General features: G+C 37.3%; 1 protein-coding gene across 4 annotated transcripts in view; it reads right to left on the minus strand.

Annotated features, from left to right (window-relative positions):
• Nucleotides 1-21,683, minus strand: part of auts2a (activator of transcription and developmental regulator AUTS2 a) — a 405,306-nt gene that overhangs the window by 367,157 nt on the left and 16,466 nt on the right. The window contains exon 1 of one of the 4 annotated variants that reach the window (XM_016229713.1): nt 5,793-5,847. The exons of the other annotated variants lie outside the window; for them this stretch is intronic. Within the exon in view, the coding sequence (XP_016085199.1) occupies nt 5,793-5,825 (33 nt within the window). The 5' untranslated portion in view covers nt 5,826-5,847. Of the gene's footprint in view, nt 1-5,792; nt 5,848-21,683 lie in introns of those variants that run through there. 4 annotated transcript variants of the gene reach the window in all.

The raw sequence follows: 21,683 nt of genomic DNA on the forward strand, positions 1-21,683 counted from the left end.
TCATGAAAGAGTTTCTTACTCACTCCAAATCAATTACCTGAGCTTAGCTGAGAGCTAATTGCCTGCGGGAGACCCAAGTGAAATCTTGAACCTAATTGAAGTTGAGACCTGGGATTAGCAGTTTATTTCTGAATGCTGAACAACAGCGTATTCCAAATGACTCCATGACAGATTTCCATAATCCACATTATCGTTGCCCCTGCCTTGTTTTCACTGCTTTCACCATTTATGTGCAATCAGATGTATTTGACGATGTTGCGTTTCAATTTTCAAATACATTTCTTATGCAAACACACACACACTAGAGAAGAACGCACAGAACAAAGACAGTGTTCCACAATCTCAAATTTGTGAGAAAATTAATTTTCCCATAGTAAATATTTTTCTAGCATGTGTTGATGCTTCCAGCAGCAATGAATATTGTTAATTAGCAGCAATGAATGATACAGCGACAGAGCAATGAGATGATGTGACAGACTGCAGTGTCTCCAATGTGGCTGAATGCCAGAACACAACACACACTGAGGGGCTTCACTGGCTGCCTGTCCCCCTAACTACACACACACTGCAATTATCTCTCACACACATCAAAACAAGACAAGCAGACTAAACAGGTACAATCAAAAGTAATACGTCAAAACAGTCATTTTTATGTACATTGAGAAAACACATTAATTATCTGTACTAGGTGTTGTTTGGTAAAAGTAGTTTGGTACCAAGACAACCAAGTCAATACTTACATTTTAAAAACGTAACGATACCAGCCTTTCCACAGAACAGGTAGTACTGAGTACTGACCTTCTAGCGGGCGGCTGCTTTTAAACGCTCCCATATTTGTGTGAGTGTCTGTCAAGACTCAATAGCATCAAAGGTTTCCATTTACAATGTGTTTTTGCAGCGCTGAGCTTTGTAGCCAATCACAGATTAACTTTAGATGAACTGCCAAAAAAAATCTAATAAATTATGTTTATAGATAATCTTTCATTCCAGTGACAAAAAAAAGATTCATATTTTTTATTAATTTCTATTCATCAAAAATCCCTGAAAAAGTGTTATGTTTCCACAAAAACAGATTTTAAAATAGTATTGTCTTTACTGTATTTTTTTATCAAATGAATGCTGTCTTGATGAGCAGTCAGACAGTTTCTGATTTATGAGTTTAATATGCTGTGAAATACAGTATGATAAACCATACATAAACCAACAGGTTTCAACACATACCACAACATATTTCTTGATAAAACAGGGCTTTTTTTACTCCAATTATGCGATTCTTGTGGGTACAGTGAGGATGAGCATCCTACTGTAAGGTGACATCATCCACAGCCCTGCTGCATTCCTTAAAAATTCTTAAGAAATGCACATTTAATGCTGGGATTATGTTCTTCTCAAATGCAAGAATACATTTAGGAATTACACTGAGGTTTAGGTTAAGATGAGGGCTGAGTTTTAAAAATCACACTATACCCACTAAGCAAAGCTCGAAACAAAAGATCCACAACCAACAGTGCGTGGAGAACATCTCAGATGCTAAATGCTCCATCAACTAGGATTTACTTTGGTTTGTATTCTCCAATCGTAGCATCTCCATCTAATGCAGTCTTTCAGAAATAATCTTCGGAAATTAATAAAACAAAAACTGTCAGGCATTAAATTGAATTTTGTACCACCTAAAAGAAGCAAAACGCTTGCTTTTTATCCATCCAAAACAATAAATCAAAGTCACGTCAAATCTTTCCCTAGGTCTCCCGTTTTCACATAGGTTAAAATTACACCTGGAAATGGAGATGTTCAATTATTCAGCACCGGCAGGGACATCTTTCAGCTCTCTAATCAGAACTGGGCCTAAACTGGTGAAGCAACCCTTACCCAGCACACAGAGGCTGTCATTTCCTCTCCTCCTCTGCTCACATTCAGAAGAGAGGCATTAAAATAGTGCAGTAATATTATGCATTGCTCCATGCAGACGCTGATGCAATCAATGTTCTATTTCATATGAATCCCCCTGGGAGAGAAACGATGGGGGAGGGAGAGACGGTAAGAAAAACAGAGAGAAAGATACACACAGACGTGGAGAACGCGACTGAGCCAGCAGTATTTCTCCATGCCAAGAATCTCCGTGCTGTGGTCACGGACCCATGGGAGCAGAGCGGTGTAGGTCTGAAACTGATGGGCCGCTGACAGCAAGGCATTTTCCCACTCTGTTTACACAAGCTGCCAAAGCACTGTGCAATAAAACCACACTGTGCACTGCCATCAAAAGCCGCTAGCTGATCTGGGAACATTTTCCATTCTGATATTTTAATTACAGCATGCTTTATTGCATAAAGTGACCAAGAAACAACACTTCCCAATGTAAAATCAGGGTGGTAGGAAATGCAATCAACGCTTATTACAGTATCCAAGCCTACACAGATTCTGCACCAGGGTAGTTTAGATTGAAATTTACAGCAGCAGACTTTATGTAAAACTATCTCAAACAAAACTATTCTAATACGTCTATAGTTCTACAGTTTTATGCATGCATATTTATTACCCTTTTAAATGCAATATTACTTGTGTATTGGTGTAATTGCACAATTTTACAAAACACTTGAGCAGAGTGAAAAAAAATTTTTTTGGGGTGTAATAAATATAATTTACAAAAGAAATATACAAGTATATATAAACAAACTATATATATTATATTAAATATAATTTTATTTAATATAAAATTATATAAAGGTTATGTTAAAAAATTATTTAAAAAATATTCAAAAATATATAAAACAAACTCTGTGAAAATTCTCCCTCTTTCACAAAACTTGGCAATAACTTGGCAGTGCTAAATCAATCTGCTATCAAAAAACAGAAACCTGATCCTTGATCAGCACTTCCTCACAGTGACCTGAAGAGTCATTAACTCAGGTGTGAATGAGCAATTAACTCGTGTGCAAAGCTAATGGAACAAACACACTAACTAACAAGTCAAAGAAAGCATCTGAACTGTCTTATCATATCACATGCCCCAAGAGATCTCCATTTTAGGATCCGCCCTGCAAACCACAGTGCCACTCTCATTTACGGCAGACCAGCGTGATGAGCGAAGCTATTCCCAGAACACAGATGCCAGAGGCTGAACAGTCTCGCACGCACAGGCCGTCTCTGGGATTCACTACTTCAGTTGGCGCACATTTATAACACAGTTTGGATGTGGGAAGGCCTGCGGAGATCCCTGGCAGAAGATATACTATTTCTATTAGCACATGTGTCATAAAGATGTCATGGGATAGACCTCAGATTGATTGCATTTGTTGCAGAGAGAAAGAGAGAGAGAAAGAGAAATGTTTTTGTGTTAATCGCTCTAAACACAACCCTATAATTCAGAAATGCAAACCTACACACATACAGTCCTTCAACACTTCAGTCAAACAAAACAGTGTGGGTGTATCTATTGGCTCTGAGAAATGCATGCATGCCAAAGAAGGTCTTAAATATTAATCAAAGCCATGCTTCACTGTTATTTGGCTTGTCACACATTATCCTACAGGTAAAGAGTGCTAAATCATTATTCCGCTCATTAAAGCATAAATTGAACTGAACACATCTACACAGAATGTTTTGTTCATCTTTCAGCATTAAAAACAGTGACTAAGCAAGCACTGACTCGCTATTTGTAACTACTGTATGAACAGTGGCTCAGAAAGTATTTTGGACAGTGCATTTAAAATGCATGAATTTATTGTATATATAAAATACCAAAAACAAGTGGCACCTGCAAACAATTGTTTTTCTTTGGGGGTTTTTTTCAGAACATTGCAGAAAGTTTCTTTTTTATATTATTTCAAATATAGTAAAACAGTGTGTGTTAAATGAGTAGTATATGAGAACATGCGATATTCATGAACTGTAGGCGAAAAATATGGCTGGATGACTTGTTGCATCTGCTAAGATTCTGAAGTGTGGATTCACTTGGACACTTTTCTATCCCATGAGGCCACATGAGCTGAGTCATTGTCAGATTCAACAAATGTGGGGAAAAAAAGTTATTTACAATTTTAAAATATATGGATTATTTAAAATGATAATAAAAATTATAATTATATTTAATATTTTTATTTATTTTTGTACTAACTTTATTTAACTTTTGTTAAAATAACTTTTTATTTAACTTCAGTTTTGATTTCAATTTTCATCAATTAAAGTGCCCCTATTATGGATTTTTGAAAATTACCTTTCATGCAGTGTGTAACACAGCTCTAAGTGAATGAAAAAATCCTGCAAAGTTTTAAATCTAAAAGTGCACCGTGTATAAAATTATTGTCGTTTTTAAAACGAATCTTTAGCTGTTTCAAGGTGACATCAAAATGAAACATTAGCATAATTATGCCCGCCCACTTGTTGCACGCACAGACCCGGGAAAACTTGAACCTCCCCTCCCTCAAACACCGTAGCGGATTCCTGTGGAGAAGACGCTGTGCTCTGCACTGTGAGGGTAAACCGTTAGGGTACAGTTAGGGTATGTTGAAAAACTCCCAACTAATTTTCTCCTCCAACTTCAAAATCATCTTACATCGCTGCAGAAGCACCGACCCAGTGTTTACGAAGTGAACGTGCAAGGAGGGTCAAACACCCTTTCCAAAAAAAAAAGAAGGTAAAACAAAGATGTAAGACGATTTTGAAGCTGGAGGAGAAAAGTGTTGGGAGTTTTTAGACATACCCCGTCTTGAAACGTTGTACACAGAGTATTCATGCACCTCGCAGAGCTAGACAAGACGTGCATTTGTGGTTAAAAATTTTATAATTTTATTTAAAAAAAAATTTAAGAAAATTACCGATCTTTTCGCTACAGAAGTTGTGACTGAAATTCTTTGCGACTGAAGAAAGGGAGACATGAACATCTTGGATGACATGGGGGTGAGTAAATTATCAGGACATTTTTATTCTGAAAGTGGAGTAATTCTTATAAAAATGGTTGCTGTCATGTACTCTGTACTGTAGCATGCAAAATACGTATTTAGTTGTGTGTGTTGTGTTCACTCCGCGCAGCTTGTAGGTCTCCGTCTAACCGGCTAACAGCAATATCTGTTCGCTCGCAATTGTCTAGAAATGTGTGGAAGAATAGTGAATGTTTGTCGTTGTTATTACTTGTAGTTCTGATAAAGAATAGAGCAATACGCTGGTGTACAAACTGCAGTGCTTTATCAATACGTTTCTGCATTAGGCTAACACATATACCATGGCTGTTTGGGTGTTTACCACCGAGCTGTGGGCTAAGTAATGGTGATGGGTGTTCTGTTATTGACATGCGCTCCACGCAGTAGACCAATCACAACAGACTGGGTCATCAGACCAATCACCGCAGTTTAGCGTCACGCAAAGGAGGGGTTTTGAAAAATGAAGTTTGGGAGTCGTTCAGCAAAAAAGGAAAAAATAAATGCATATTTTAAGACAATGAAAGTGTTTTTTGACCTTGCATGCATGCCAACCTGTTGTTGGGGACTCCCAAAACCAAAATACGAACCTTTCATTACCCATAATAGGGGCACTTTAACTATATAACTTTGTTAACTACTGCAGTGACATTAATACATTGTTACGTTTGGCTTAAGTGTCCAAATATTTTGGGGCCACTATATGACAGAAAAGATTACATGGAATATTCTTCTGCAAAGCTGAAAAAGAAATGCTGAAGTTCATGACTTAAGTTGTCTTGAATGATTTATGGGTCTTTCAAAACTCATTCAAAATTGAGGCCATATTTTGGTCATCTGTAATAAGCACTTTGAATTCAGGCGTATATATTTCCTCACCTGATCTCCATTGAGTTTGGTTCCAGCCGTCATCTGAGGTTTCTAAAACAGTTCATTTTTCATGAATAACAAAGCCCCAGCTGATGCTCTAAATCCACTAAAGTTCTCTTTTGAATCCTGTCAGAGTGGATTTTAGGTGTTAGTTAATGTGGTTTGTGTATGACTCTCGGGTTCTCCTGAACGGTTTTGTCAGCGGCTGCTGATCCTTCTCTCGCTGTGGTAAAGACTTTTATGCTCAATGCTTAATAACAGCTTGTGCTGTCATCTCGACGGTTAGCATCTGATCTCAGCACAGCTGCGGGCTCTCCGCCTGCTGAAACCTCAGCAGCGCCATCCCCACATCACACCTCCCTGAAAGAGCAATGTTGTGACATACGTACGCAGAACACACTTCAGTAGAGTTTATTACAGCAATAAGCCAAAAGAAGAGATGTGCTATAAAGGTAACGAGGATGTTGTGAGGGGGAAAACTCAGATGTGGTAAAATTACTGCAACGGCATAATTTTACACCAATACAAGGGCCCACAAGAATAAATAAAAATAAAACATTAATTGTTTAAATGCTACAAGTGAATTTAAACATCACATTATTATATTGCAAAAAGAAAAATGGATCGTTGTACACAGAGTATTCATGCACCTCGCAGAGCTAGACAAGACGTGCATTTGTGGTTAAAAATTTTATAATTTTATTTAAAAAAAAATTTAAGAAAATTACCGATCTTTTCGCTACAGAAGTTGTGACTGAAATTCTTTGCGACTGAAGAAAGGGAGACATGAACATCTTGGATGACATGGGGGTGAGTAAATTATCAGGACATTTTTATTCTGAAAGTGGAGTAATTCTTATAAAAATGGTTGCTGTCATGTACTCTGTACTGTAGCATGCAAAATACGTATTTAGTTGTGTGTGTTGTGTTCACTCCGCGCAGCTTGTAGGTCTCCGTCTAACCGGCTAACAGCAATATCTGTTCGCTCGCAATTGTCTAGAAATGTGTGGAAGAATAGTGAATGTTTGTCGTTGTTATTACTTGTAGTTCTGATAAAGAATAGAGCAATACGCTGGTGTACAAACTGCAGTGCTTTATCAATACGTTTCTGCATTAGGCTAACACATATACCATGGCTGTTTGGGTGTTTACCACCGAGCTGTGGGCTAAGTAATGGTGATGGGTGTTCTGTTATTGACATGCGCTCCACGCAGTAGACCAATCACAACAGACTGGGTCATCAGACCAATCACCGCAGTTTAGCGTCACGCAAAGGAGGGGTTTTGAAAAATGAAGTTTGGGAGTCGTTCAGCAAAAAAGGAAAAAATAAATGCATATTTTAAGACAATGAAAGTGTTTTTTGACCTTGCATGCATGCCAACCTGTTGTTGGGGACTCCCAAAACCAAAATACGAACCTTTCATTACCCATAATAGGGGCACTTTAACTATATAACTTTGTTAACTACTGCAGTGACATTAATACATTGTTACGTTTGGCTTAAGTGTCCAAATATTTTGGGGCCACTATATGACAGAAAAGATTACATGGAATATTCTTCTGCAAAGCTGAAAAAGAAATGCTGAAGTTCATGACTTAAGTTGTCTTGAATGATTTATGGGTCTTTCAAAACTCATTCAAAATTGAGGCCATATTTTGGTCATCTGTAATAAGCACTTTGAATTCAGGCGTATATATTTCCTCACCTGATCTCCATTGAGTTTGGTTCCAGCCGTCATCTGAGGTTTCTAAAACAGTTCATTTTTCATGAATAACAAAGCCCCAGCTGATGCTCTAAATCCACTAAAGTTCTCTTTTGAATCCTGTCAGAGTGGATTTTAGGTGTTAGTTAATGTGGTTTGTGTATGACTCTCGGGTTCTCCTGAACGGTTTTGTCAGCGGCTGCTGATCCTTCTCTCGCTGTGGTAAAGACTTTTATGCTCAATGCTTAATAACAGCTTGTGCTGTCATCTCGACGGTTAGCATCTGATCTCAGCACAGCTGCGGGCTCTCCGCCTGCTGAAACCTCAGCAGCGCCATCCCCACATCACACCTCCCTGAAAGAGCAATGTTGTGACATACGTACGCAGAACACACTTCAGTAGAGTTTATTACAGCAATAAGCCAAAAGAAGAGATGTGCTATAAAGGTAACGAGGATGTTGTGAGGGGGAAAACTCAGATGTGGTAAAATTACTGCAACGGCATAATTTTACACCAATACAAGGGCCCACAAGAATAAATAAAAATAAAACATTAATTGTTTAAATGCTACAAGTGAATTTAAACATCACATTATTATATTGCAAAAAGAAAAATGGATATTCATTCACATTTTCATGTTAATTAATAACCGATAAAATTGATCTGATAAATGGCCGATATTAAAATTCAATAATATTTTGCCTAAATACAAAAATAAAACACTAAAAACTATCATTTTAAATGCTGCAAGTGAATTTATGCATCATCGTATTATATTGTACAATATGATGGATATTCATTTTAAGATTTCTGCATTATTCAGTAACCGATAAATGGCCAATATTAAACAAATGAGAAATAAAACACTAAAAACTAAAATCATTTGTTTAAATGCTGCAAGTGAATTTACACATCACATCATTGTATTGTACAATATGAGAAATAGACATGCATTGTCAGATTTTTGCTTCATTCTATAACCGATAAATGACCGACATTACAATTTTTAATACTATCTTGGCAAAATAAATGAGAATTTGAATAAAAGTACATTTAGGTATGAATATTAACAGTATATTTGTACAGTATGAAAAATTTACATTTTGAGATCTAAAGATAACATTTAAAGATTTAAAAAAATTATTAATGTTTTTAAAGATTAACTTAGTGAACTTTAGATGATGGCAAATATAATCTAATTGTAAAAACAAAGAAAATACACATGTACAATGAATGCAGATGCCAATAAAATCCCTCTATATTAGCCAATAGCCAATGGTCAATCAAATTAATTGTGTGAAGTTCAATTAATGAAAAAATGATGCGAGATGTGCAAATAATGCTTCAAACATGGATCATCCAATCAGAATTCCTAATCATAACTACCTGTTGAACAACAAAAAAAGTCTCAACAGATAAAAGAAGCAACAACTTGACTTTTATTCTGAAAGTATAAGCCTACAGGGAAGGAAGGGTGTGAAAAGAACCTCACAAGAAGAATACTAACACAGCTCAAGTCAATAAACACCTCATTTAAGAGTAAGCCTGAACAAAATCCAACCTACTGCCGCCTCAGAGAAATCAATATGACATACCAAAGTCGTGTTAAACGCACAGCATGACAAAACACATAGGAAGAAAGAGAGAGAGAGCCATAAAGAGGTCTTATCTGCACTTCGCCCAAAGAAAAATCTCAATGAATAGAAGGGTAAGACTTTAACAGTCTTATATCATAACAGTGTGACCTAGAGACTGATGACTGAAAGCAACACTACAGATTCAACAAGGTTGCACTCAACAATTACAATGATGGCAAGGCCTTAATTACACATATATGAAAAAAATGCTTTCACACAAAAAAACAGCTCTTAGACATTAAACAAATTTGTTTTGTTTTTTTTCTCTGCAAACAGCAGTCTGAATCATTTTGGCACTTACGCATGTACGTTCGGATCATTTCAGCTGCTCTAATAAGTCTATTCACGAGTCGTATAAAAGTGCATTGATTAATGATACAAACGAGCTTGAAATGATCTGGGAAATGTTTGCAGGTGTCCGCTCGGATAGGCAGCATGCCAAGCAACTCTGATTCATAATCATTATCATGAATCATGCTCACAATCCACATACTGACTACAGATAAATCAAAACAGGGAGGGCACCAGAGATGGTCAGACCTTTATTAAATAAACATTAAAAGAGCGAACATGCCATCTTCAGAGCAGAGCGTAGAGACCAAAATGTGTGTGTGTGTTTACACATGACGGGTGCAAATATTGAAAGAGCTGGAATAAAATGTCATTGTGAATGCAGGACTGTCACTGGGGAGGATAATGTGTTTTCCCACTGTAATTGAATTCTCCACCAAACTTTACAAACTGAGAGTCTATTTATGAGGTACACACACAAATCTAACCTTAAAATCTTAAGAGAGGACTTCACTCCATCACGGCCCCATGATTCATGGGATAAATGACTGTGTCATAATATACCGTGATAATATTTGGACACTTTCTGGTTTGTTTTCTTCTCATCAGTCGGTTTGGTCTGCTCATGTGATTGAGCCGTGGACTGGTCTGTTGTTTCTACTCATCTTCCCTAGAGGCCTCCTCCATGTGTCTTCCTACATTAAGTATGAGTGTGTTAACACCTCCTACTAAATCCATCACTGTCAAACTGGAGATGGTGAGGGTGTATTTTACAATGCGAGTAAACTTCATTATGGCCTTGCGTGAAAACATTTTGAGTAAGTGTGTTTAGTAAATGCTCCCAGGCCTCTGCCGGCACACTTGAGAGTTATAAAAACAGACTAATTTAATGTGAGGGTGTCAATCACAGCCAAATTTGTTGTTGGCAAGGATACAAAGAAATACACAACCCTAGTGTATTAGACAGGCTCATGGATGAAAACGGAAATGGAAAAGCAAAATTGCATTCAAATTTCTTTCTTTTTTTTTTAAAGAAATTAATAATTTTATTCAACAAGAATGCATTAAAGTAAGAGTAAATACTAAAAAATTGCTTTGGAAGAGACTTTTAAAAAATCCCTGCAATATATACAGTATATATACACAGTCGTGGTCAGAATTATTGGCACCCTTGTTAAATATGATCAAAGAAGGCTGTGAAAATAAATCTGCATTGTTAATAATTTTGATCTTTTATTTAAAAAATTCACATAAATCTAACCTTTCATTGGAGAATAAGAATTTAAAATGGGGGGAAATATCATTATGACACAAATGTTTTTCTCTAATACACATTGGACACAATTAACGGCACCCTTTTATTCAATGCTTTTTGAAACCTCCATTTAGCATAATAACAGCGCTGAGTTTTCTCCTATAATGCCTGATGAGGTTAGAGAGCACCTGACAAGAGATCAGAGACAATTCCTTCATCCAGAATCTCTCCAGACCCTTCAGATTCCCAGCTCCATGATGGTGCTTCTCCTCTTCAGTTCACCACACTCATTTTCTATAGGGTTCAGGTCAGGGAACTGGAATGGCCATAGCAGAAGCTTGGTTTTGTGCCCAGTGACCCATTTTTGGGTTGTTTTTAAGATTTGTTTTCGGATTATTGTCCAGTTGGAAGATCCAAACATGGCCCATTAGAAGATTTCTAACAGTCAGTCACTTTTAGATTTTTTATCTGTTGGTATTTGAAAGGAATCAAAGATGCCATGTATCTAAACAAGATGTCCAGGACCTCCAGCAGAAATATAGGCCCACAACATTAAAAATACAGCAGTATATTTCATTGTACACATGGAGTACTTTTTATCCCTGTGTGCACCAAACCCATCTTGAGTGTTTGTTGCTAAAAAGCACATTTTTTTTAGTTACATCGGACCATAGAAGCCAGTCCCATTTGAAGTTCCAGTCGTGTCTGACAACAGAATATGCTGGGGATTGTTTTTGGATGAGAGCAATTTTTTTCTTGAAACCCTCCCAAACAACATGTGGTGTAGGTGCTGTTTGAATTTTTTTTTAAAGGTTTTCTGACCCTGAGACTCAACTATTTTCTGCAATTCTCCAGCTGTGGTCCTTGGAGAGTCTTTAGCCACTTAAACTCTCCTCCTCACCGTGCATTAGGACGATATAGACGCACGTCCTTTTCCAGGCAGATTTGTAACATTTTCTGTTAATTGGACATTCTTAATTATTGCCCTAATGGTGGAAATGGGAATTTTCACTGCTCTAGCTCTTTTCCTAAAGTCACTTTCTAATTTGTGAAGCTCAATTATCTTTTGCTGCACATCAGAAATATATTCTTTGGTTTTTCTCATTGTGCAAAAAATGCGCTGTGTAAATAAGTTCTGACAGCACATTTGCATACCGACATGATTGACAGCTGTTAATGCACAATCACCATTTTAGATTGACAAACTGTACTGTATAAGATAAAATCTGATAGATAGCATGTTTCGTCGGTACACCGACAACCCGCCAAAATAAAAGCCTGCTGATTTTAAGTTAGAAAATTATGAAAATTAAAAAAGTAGTAGTAAATATTAACATTTTATTTGTAAGTTTACTATAAAGTAATTGTATTTGTACTTAATACTTCCCTTTAATTTTAAAATATAACAGTATTATCACACTTTATTATTTAGTTTATTTTTTTTTTTAAAACGAAATACCGACATGATTGACAGCTGTTAATGCACAATCACCATTTTAGATTGACACACTGTACTGTATAAGATTTCTATTCAAACTGAAATCATAAATCTAGGCTATCCGCTGCCGTTTTTTCAAAGCACAATGCAAAACTTTGACATTTCATTCACTGACGTTCTTCGATCGGCAGCGCCAAACCCGGAAGCGCATATACTTACTTTGCCAGCAACCCGCCAAAATAAAAGCCTGCTGATTTTAATTAGGAAAATTTAAAAAAGTGGTAGTAGTAATATTAACATTTTATTTTTAAGTTTACTATAAAGTAATTGTATTTAATACTTCCCTTTAATTTTAAAATATAACCGTATATGCTGTGTGAGGACCAAACCAAATCTCCAGGTTCTCATATGAGAACCAGGCTAAAAAAAATGTAGCGTCTCGACCAATCTGACACACTAATTTTTATTTGATTTAACAAATCAATTATTCATTAGGTCTAAAAGCAAAAATTGTATGGTATCTACCCACATCAGGCAGATAATAGCTTGTGAATCCAGTGTAGTTTGCTGTAACAGAGACAGCTGAAAATAACTCCTTATGATCAGCACCGGCCTTAACCTCAGCTAGATACATTTGACCTCACACTGCAAACTCTTCCTCCTACAGAGAGCTGAACTCAGGCCGGAAAGGAAAAAACTGATCTGATGGAACAAATAAGGCTGTCTGCAGGGAGCAATACCGCAGAGACAGAGAGAGTTTGTGTGTCTCTGAATGACAGTGGACCTCATCTCTTGAATCCTGAGCCCAGTGGTTTTAAATGTCTCCTCGACAGCCCTCTTACCTACACACTCCAACGACCTGCATTCAGCAGCCATTCAAAAGCACAAGCAATCCTCTAGTAAACAGATCACCCTGTCCTAGGTGTGTGCGATATATATAGTCTGCGCTAATATCGTAATTGTTGTTTTAACAATGTGCAATTTGACATTATCGAGTATTTTGCAAAAACCATTTAAAGCACCCCTACAGAGTGCGCGCATACATTACGTGAAGTCTAGACCAGTGTGTATACGCATTTGTGACCCTGGACTACAAAACCAGTCTTAAGTGTAAATTTTTCAAAATTGAGATTTATACATCATTGCTTTCCATTGATGTATGGTTTGTTAGGATAGGACAATATTTGTCCGAGATACAACTATTTGAAAATATGGAATCTGAGGGCGCAAAAAAAATCAAAATATTGAGAAAATCGCCTTTAAAGTTATCCAAAGGAAGTCCTTAGCAATGCATATTACTAATCAAAAATTAAGTTTTGATTTATTTACAGTAGGAAATTTGCTAAATATCTTCATGGAACATGATCTTTACTTAATATCCTAATGATTTTTGGCATAAAAGAAAAATCGATAATTTTAACCCATACAATGTATTTTTGGCTATTGCTAAAAATATACCCCAGCGACTTAAGACTGGTTTTGTGGTCCAGGGTCACATTTAGAGTGTGTTCTTTCACTGCATGATTCTGTCTAATAAAATGCATTTAGAATGATCACAAATTCAAGACATGGGGGCAGAACATTTATACCACTTCATATAGCCTAGTTAATCAATTTCACTCGAAAAGTGTAATTTTTTTCCAAAAATTACCATGATTACAAATGTGATTTTTTACAACAGTTCAATAAACAAGAAAGTAATTAAGAGACGTTTTAGACAACATATTTCCTGTTTTTGCGCTATTTTGACAACAAAAATAATTCCAAACACAGCCATAGCAGTTTTATAAGAGCAGTTTTATTCTTAGCAGCCATAAGAGTTTTGAATCTCTTAACAACTTGACGGCGTTTCGTTCCTGAATGAATCAACCGATGATTTCATCTGCTTGGTAACAGCCCAAATGTCTTATTCTAATTCACTGATTAAATTTAAAAATTTTACTCAAATGATAATGAACACTTTTAGAAAAAATGGCTTTATAAAGGTAAAAATGCCCATAAAATGTAAAAAATCAGTTTAAACTTACTGGAAAAGATTAACTTCTATCAGTGTGAACTGACCACCTCACAGAATATGAAGAATATCAAAAACTTTAGGAGTCAGCTGTCCACAGCAGTCCCTAAGGTACCAGCACAATAACACACTCAGGAAAATATTGTCTAATTATCATTATCGATAAAATCCCAGAAAATATAGAGATTTTTTTGTCAATATTGCACACCCCTACTCTGTACCTGTACCAACCATACACAAAGCATATAAATGCACAAAAGACTCCTATGAATAGGGATGGGTACCGAGAACCGGTATTTTTTTGGACTGGTACGTAATTGGGTCAATACCGGAGTACCGATAAGCTTCAGGACAAACGATACTGTTATCGATACTTGCGTTGTTTTATCTCTGTATACTTCCATGTTAACGACGAATTAGAAGCTGCTGCTTGTCATTATCCTTCACTGAATGATGTGGCCGATGTTTTCTCGACATGCGTGTGATATCCATGCGCATGTGCGGTGTATGTTTGCGTGCAATCAGTCGGCAAGAGTGAAACGTTCGAAAGTATGGGCTCACGTTACAAAACTAAGCGACACCGGTGTCAGATGCAATATATGAAGTAGTGTAATAGTGAACGAAGGAGGCAACACCAGTAATATAATGAAACATTTACTAACAAAACACAACATCTACCTCAAGCAATGCGCTGTATTATGTCTCGTGGCTCCAGCTCCAACTGCAACTCGCGAGACACATTCACATCAAATGTTGATTCGGTAGAGTTACACTCCCGAGACTTATTCGCAATCACAAAAGTACATTATTTCCACGTGCTTTAAAGCCTTGCCGGTTAAACGTTTTATTCGCGTGCTGTTCTAACATGTGCTTATTCAGAGCTAAAAGGCAGGTCAAACAGCACCTGGTTACTTAGTTATCGTCTGATTGCGCTAATACTGTCAAAAACACACAAGGTTAAACAAGGTAAACAGTTGAGAGTGAAATGGATGCGTGCAGCTCTTAAAGGGACAGTACTAAACATGCTGCCGATTGTCATTAAAGGGATAGTTCACCCATTCTGTCATTATTTACTCAGTCATGTTGTACCAAACATGTATTAATTTTTATTTATTCTTGTGCTGAACACAAAAGAAGATATTTTAAAGAATATGGGTAACCAAACATTTGCTGAGTCACTGGGGACCAGCAACTGTTTAGTTTCCCACATTCTTCAAAATAACTTTTTATGTTCAACAGAAGAAAGAAACTCATCCAGCTTTAAAACAAATTGAGAGTGAGTAAATGATGACAATTTTCATTTTTGGGTGAACTATTCCTTTAATGTTAATCAAATAAAACCCAAAGAGAAAAATAACTTACTGCTCTTGACTGAAGAACTTTGATACAGTTACTAAAGTTCAGCAGTAATAAAATTACTTGAAATTTTCAACAACTGTTCACTTCATATCTTTTTGCACCAAATAGTATCGATAACAGTATCAATAAGTACCAGTATCGGTATCGGTATCGATAAAATGTAAACGATACCATCCCTACCTATGAATAAGTTAAATTCGTAACTTGGAATTCATTAGTAGTTTTTGTGGCCATAATCAGACACCAGATCTGACAAAGACACAATATTAAATCGATTCCTGCTATTTTTTTAATAATCAAATTTTATTAAATTTAATTTCATTTTAATATAAATTAAATAAACTACTACTAAATTACAATACTGCTGCATTCCTTGTTTCTGAGTGCATACGCCATTTGAGCTACATCATTCTGGACTGAAAACACCACTGAGAGCCAGCAGAAGGTCAGGGACGAGCTCCAGAGCGCCAAAGCGGAGGGTCTGCTAACAGAAAGACAGCCTGCAGGCAAGCATGGCATGTTGTAACATGGTAGAAAAAAAATCACTTAAGAGATTTCAGTGGAGCAAACACCCAAACAATGGAGTGGGGAATTGTTGTGCGCCAAAATAAGCAAATACAGGAGAAAACCGTGACAAGCGATTTGGATAAAGCTTGATTAGGATAATCAGGACAACAAAACAAAACAGCTGCTTATCCAATGCAATATGCAATATATTTGATCCATTGTAGATCTAGCTGGAAATGGACAAACCATAAGTGAAGTTTGTCATTAGGAGAGTGGGTAATATATAGCTGTAATACAAAGAGTGTCAACTAGTATGATGAAGGAGTTGGATAAATGTTGCAGAACTGACTCCATATGAACACCCCTTAATACATTCTATTATGTTTCAGGCTCCTTTTATGTTCCCAGTCTCACACAAAATCACACTCACAGATCCGCATATCTCTAGTCACAACACTACATCACTTCTGTCATCTCAAATGACTCCAAAATGTTCCTCAGTTCTGCGATTCAATTAGCACATAAAACATCTTGCCAAGCCAAATCCTGCCATTAGAAACAAGGCTTCCTCATTACTCTCCCACCAAGCACAAACTCACTAGGCCTCTAAACTGCTCCTCATGCATAATTCAGCAGCCACAAATATGGCATTTAGGCAGGATTGCTGTTATTCATCGAACAGCAAGGGTCGGGTACAAACAGGAGGCTAAATGCAAAACGCTAATTCCGAAATGAGTCAGAGAAAATAGAGGCAGAAACGGCAGCAGTGCTTTGGTTCTTTTAAGAACTAATCAAAAGTTCTTTGGGGAACCCAAAATGGTTGACTTCTATGGCTGCAAAAAAAACTTTATTTTGAAGAGTGCAGAGTGTGTCACCAACTTTAGCTCAAGGATTAGAATAACAATGGTTGACTACAAAAGTGCATTTCTACAACGCCATGTGCAAATGAACTACCAGAGCCCTGTCTGTGAATACATGCCCTTGTATTGTCCTCCTGTGTCTGCAGACATCGGCTGGACCCACACTTGACCCCAAACACTTCCATTGGCCAGAAAGCTGTTCCACACACAACTAATCAGTCACTTCAGGATACACAGAAGAGACCTGGAATGGAACAATACATTCTCCTCATGTGTATAAATTAACTTGGTGTTTACAGCCTAAAGTTTTGTTACCATGAAAGTGGGAGGGATTTTAAGTCCTTGGCCACAAATTCTTCTCATAATCTGAATTCACTTCGGTTCGGATTATAATGTGTTTACACTTAGCAAAGAGAACAATGACAATATTGGTTTAGTTTCTTAAAGAATTACTATTGATCATGCTTAAGTTTATAGACTCGAACAAACTCCTAATTGTAAGTACATGTTACTTGTCCCGGACCATTTCATGCATCATAAAAGCACGGCAAAACCAACAGACTGCGAATGTAATTCTAAAGTCTGGGCTCCTTGATTACAATCAAACATTTTCCCAGTTAATGCAGCTAATGCAAACAGTTACAATCTGGGTCTATACACCTAAATCTTCAATGTAAGGTACATTAAAATGCTACATTCTTTGATATCTATAACAATTATTTATTAGAGGCAAGTGAGCACAACTTTTCAATAAAGAGTTCACAAAAGAGTTCATCTGTTTTTTTCCTTAAGGCTTTTGTGATTTCAGACACTTGACATACTGAAATGAGATTCACGGTTTAACACCACTTTGAGGAACACAAACTCTGTGGTTGGAAGATCTTGATGAATAGCTACAGGATATAAAATCAAGCCAAACGGCGTCCCTGCATATGGCGTCCCTGTGTATGGGAAAAAATAGCTCTACCCTGGCCAACAAAAACATACAATCCAAAAGAAGGAAATTACAGGCCGCCATTTGTATCTCTTATAAAAAAATACTTTTATAATTACTTTATAAATGAATAGCTAATGCCAACTTTTACTATGTTACATTAGACATATCTAAACACAACAACAATCCAGTAACTTTATTTTGTGTGGGGGTTTTTATTACTTTCCATCTTTCCTTTTTGGCATGCCATACTGTACCTTTTCCTTGCTGTATTAGCAATTTGAAAACAAAAAGTTTAAATTAAACCAATCATTTTGTCATTAATGTATATTATTATTTTAGATTGTTGTTAACGTTTATGAGTACTGTTAGGGGCCATTCACACAGAATGCATTTTGGCTTTGAAGGCATGAAGCATAAGGACTAGAGGTGTTTTTTTAGAACAGTTGTCAATGCACAAGACACTGCAAAAGACATGTGTGCAACAGTCAAACACTTCTGTTCAATGCATTTACATAGAAAAGCGATGTAAAGCAGCACAATGGAATAAAAAAACGTGTTTTGTTTCATTAGCTCCTTGCACATATTTTCTCTTTTTTAAAGCATTAAGCAGGTCCATAAGTTAAAAAGAACTGTCATTAGTGAACTCTTCAAGGATAAGTCAGTCTCTTGTTTTTGAATCACTTTTTTTTTAAGTTTGTCAGTAAGGGACAATCTTAAAATGTCAACCCTTTTAACATGATTTTGTAAAGTAAACAACTGATCACTATTTATATGTCGAAATGTAACGGTATAAATATTAACATTAAATTCTATTTAATTTAAGTCTTTTTATTATTTACTTTAAAAAAATCATCTTATCAAACTGCCACATGGGTGCCTGTTTCATAGAAGGACATTTAAGCCTTGTAGGGTAAACAGGTCAATAATTTAATAATTTAGCTCAAAGGGAATCATTTAAGATTTTAAAGGGAACTCCACCATTGATATGCAAGGGAATTAGGACAGAATCACTGTTTTACGGCAGATCACTGAGACGGCCAGCGAGTCAGTGAACGAGCCGTATGACATCAATTCTGCAATGGATATCAATATCCAAAATATAGTGAAAACACTATTAATTAGCATAGTAACAAGATCGGCAGTTTAAGACATTAACTTGTGAGCACAAAACACAAGATACTTCTCTTTTCCATATAAATAAGGCTTTATTGGATAAATCTAAGACATATAAACTAATCTAACACACGCATTCACACACAAGTTGCAGAAAGAGAGAAAGTGAGGAAAATAATTAGTTTAAGAGAATGAAAATGTGAAATCCCAAGTTCACAGCAATATGTGCATTGCATAGATCTGAACAACCATCAATCACTTAATTAACCCTCACACTGAATTCCTCAATGAGGTTAAAATTGAGATTAAATGCACCAGTTCAGCTCTCTGGAGGTACTTTCTTTTCTGTGTCGGGGGTTCCCTTCCTTGTCTGCTGAAAGGGGTTTCCCGAGGTTGCTGATTGGCTGGAGGTTAAGTCTTGGGAAGCCAGTGATTGGGCATTGGCTGGCGACGCGGAGCTGTGGTCTGCAGGTGTTGAAGGGTAGACAGCACTCATGCGGCGTTAGGCTTAACTCAGAACACGAAACTCTCAACGGAAAATAAAACAAACTAAAGAAATAGAAATAGATGTAAAGTTTGATGAGACCAGGTGGCGTTTCTCCTCATGGTTTTGTAGGAGCTGGCGTGTAAGCCAGAGCACGCTCAAACTAAAGAAGCATGACTAGGAGTGAAAAGCTAAAAGCCGCATGGCTAAAAGCTAGACACAAAAAGTCAGACCCGCAAAAAGGCAAAAGGAAAAAGGCAAAAAGCGCGCGCACACTCTAAGTTTGATGGTGTCCTGAGTATTTAAACCAGGCTGTTTAACACCCCCAAATGGTGTTTTGACCAATTAGATGTCGTGTTTGCCCGGGGCGTTGTATATTACTCCTCCCCATTCATAAATCAACTGTTATCTCATCCTTCACATGATCTGCGTTTTTCCCGCTCTGGTAGAGTATACATTTTGGACATGATTTCTTATAATAAGAATATGATACATTTGACCAAGTATTGATTGGAAGAAACGTTTCAAGCATGAATTCTTAAACTCACACATACCAAGCATGAATATGACCCCTTAAGCTCTTCAATAGTTATTAACAATACATACACAATAAATGATTAAGACATGATGGTTAAACATGTGGGTTAGATACATAATATGGAGTTATGCATAGCAATTATTAGCTGGTCACCAGTCCTTTTAGTGTCATTTAGGTGCATGGAAAGGCAGTTTCCGTGCCATTCTGTGAATGTATGAAGACCAGAGATTAAAATGTCTGTAAAGAATTTTAGTCTCTCTGTTCTTGTCGTAAAGTGGGGGAAGTCAATTTACGAGGAGCTTGTGATCACTGTCACATGTTTCCATGTGGCGGTCACGCTGTGCATCTCTTTTGACCATTATTCTTGATAACTTGCCCCAAAATTGGACTTGTCAATGTGTTCTTTTGTGTTAATGTTGAAAACTGTTCTGTGACAGAGGCTTAGGTTTAGGCTTGCTTCAGAGAGGCTGGGGTCCGATTTATGACATCCTGTTGTCAGGGGCCTCTGTGGAATTTTTGTGACTCCTCGTGCCTCAACTCGGTTCTGACCAAATCTTAGATTGTCTGATTCGGTCTGATATCCTACAGCCTTTAGGAGGAGAAAGGAGCTCTGCTCACCTCCGCTTGTCCACTCTCGACCCAACTTTGTTTCACACAAAGAAAGATCGAGTTGCTTCTGTGTATGTGCATGTGAAGCAGGGTTAGAAACGTGTGAGAGGAAGTGTGCTATTCCTCCACACAAGAGAACAAGGATAATTAATGAGTGGTGTCCCACCAGATACTAACTCACATACATGCCAGATGTATTATTATAAACCTACTCAGGCAAGTCGGTTGTATTTGAATAAAAATGTAATTTGCCTAAGCATTAGCGGTGCGAGTTGGAGCAGCATATCTGCTCTTTGCAGTCTAGCATTTTTACAGCTACACCTAGAAGCATACGGGTTAGACTTCGGGCTATACTTATATTTGATACATTATTTACATCAACACAAAAGCAAAGAGCTCAGCGTATCCTCCCTGAGAGTGTCTCTACTAAAGTAAGCATTACTAGTACAACAGTTCATTTTGGAAGGAAGAATTACTAACCTTAAAGGAATAGTTCCGTGTTCAGTAAACAAGTTAAGGTGCAAATTTTCACAGGTAAAATCCAGTCATCTCAATAGGTATCTGTGCAATTGTGAGTTTTACATAAGGGCGAAAAAGTTCCCCATGCAGATTTTACTTCAAGTTACCATGTCCACTTTTGCAGCATTTTTTAAAACTATGGTGAGAACTAACTGGTACTGAAACAGGGGGCTTCATGACTGTGGCATTCAACCATATGCCACAAATGCTACGAGTTTAACTAGTATTAAACATCTTGGGTTACTTGTGTAACCATGGTTCCCTGAGGGGAACGGGACACTGCGTCCTCTAGGGGTCGCTATGGGGAACGCCTCGTCGTGACCCGTGTCTGAAGCCTACATTGAAAACACACCAACTTGTTTGGCCGGCGACAGCCATGACGTCACTACCGCCGCGACTAGTACAAAATAGGTGCCGGTAGTGCACATCATTCACTTCTTCGTCTGAAGCTTGTGTCCGCACCATGGCACAAAAACTAGAGAACGCAGTGTCTCGTTCCCCTCAGGGAACCATGGTTACACAAGTAACCCGAGACGTTCCCTTTCGTGGAACTTCGAACTGCGTCCTCTAGGGGTCGCTATGGGGAACGGTTTACCCACGCCGCCATGCTGAGGGGAGTGCAAGCCAGAACCATGG

This window comes from Sinocyclocheilus grahami, unplaced genomic scaffold (assembly GCF_001515645.1).
Source record: "Sinocyclocheilus grahami isolate Dianchi unplaced genomic scaffold, SAMN03320097.WGS_v1.1 scaffold356.1, whole genome shotgun sequence".
In the NCBI taxonomy this organism is placed as follows: domain Eukaryota; kingdom Metazoa; phylum Chordata; class Actinopteri; order Cypriniformes; family Cyprinidae; genus Sinocyclocheilus; species Sinocyclocheilus grahami.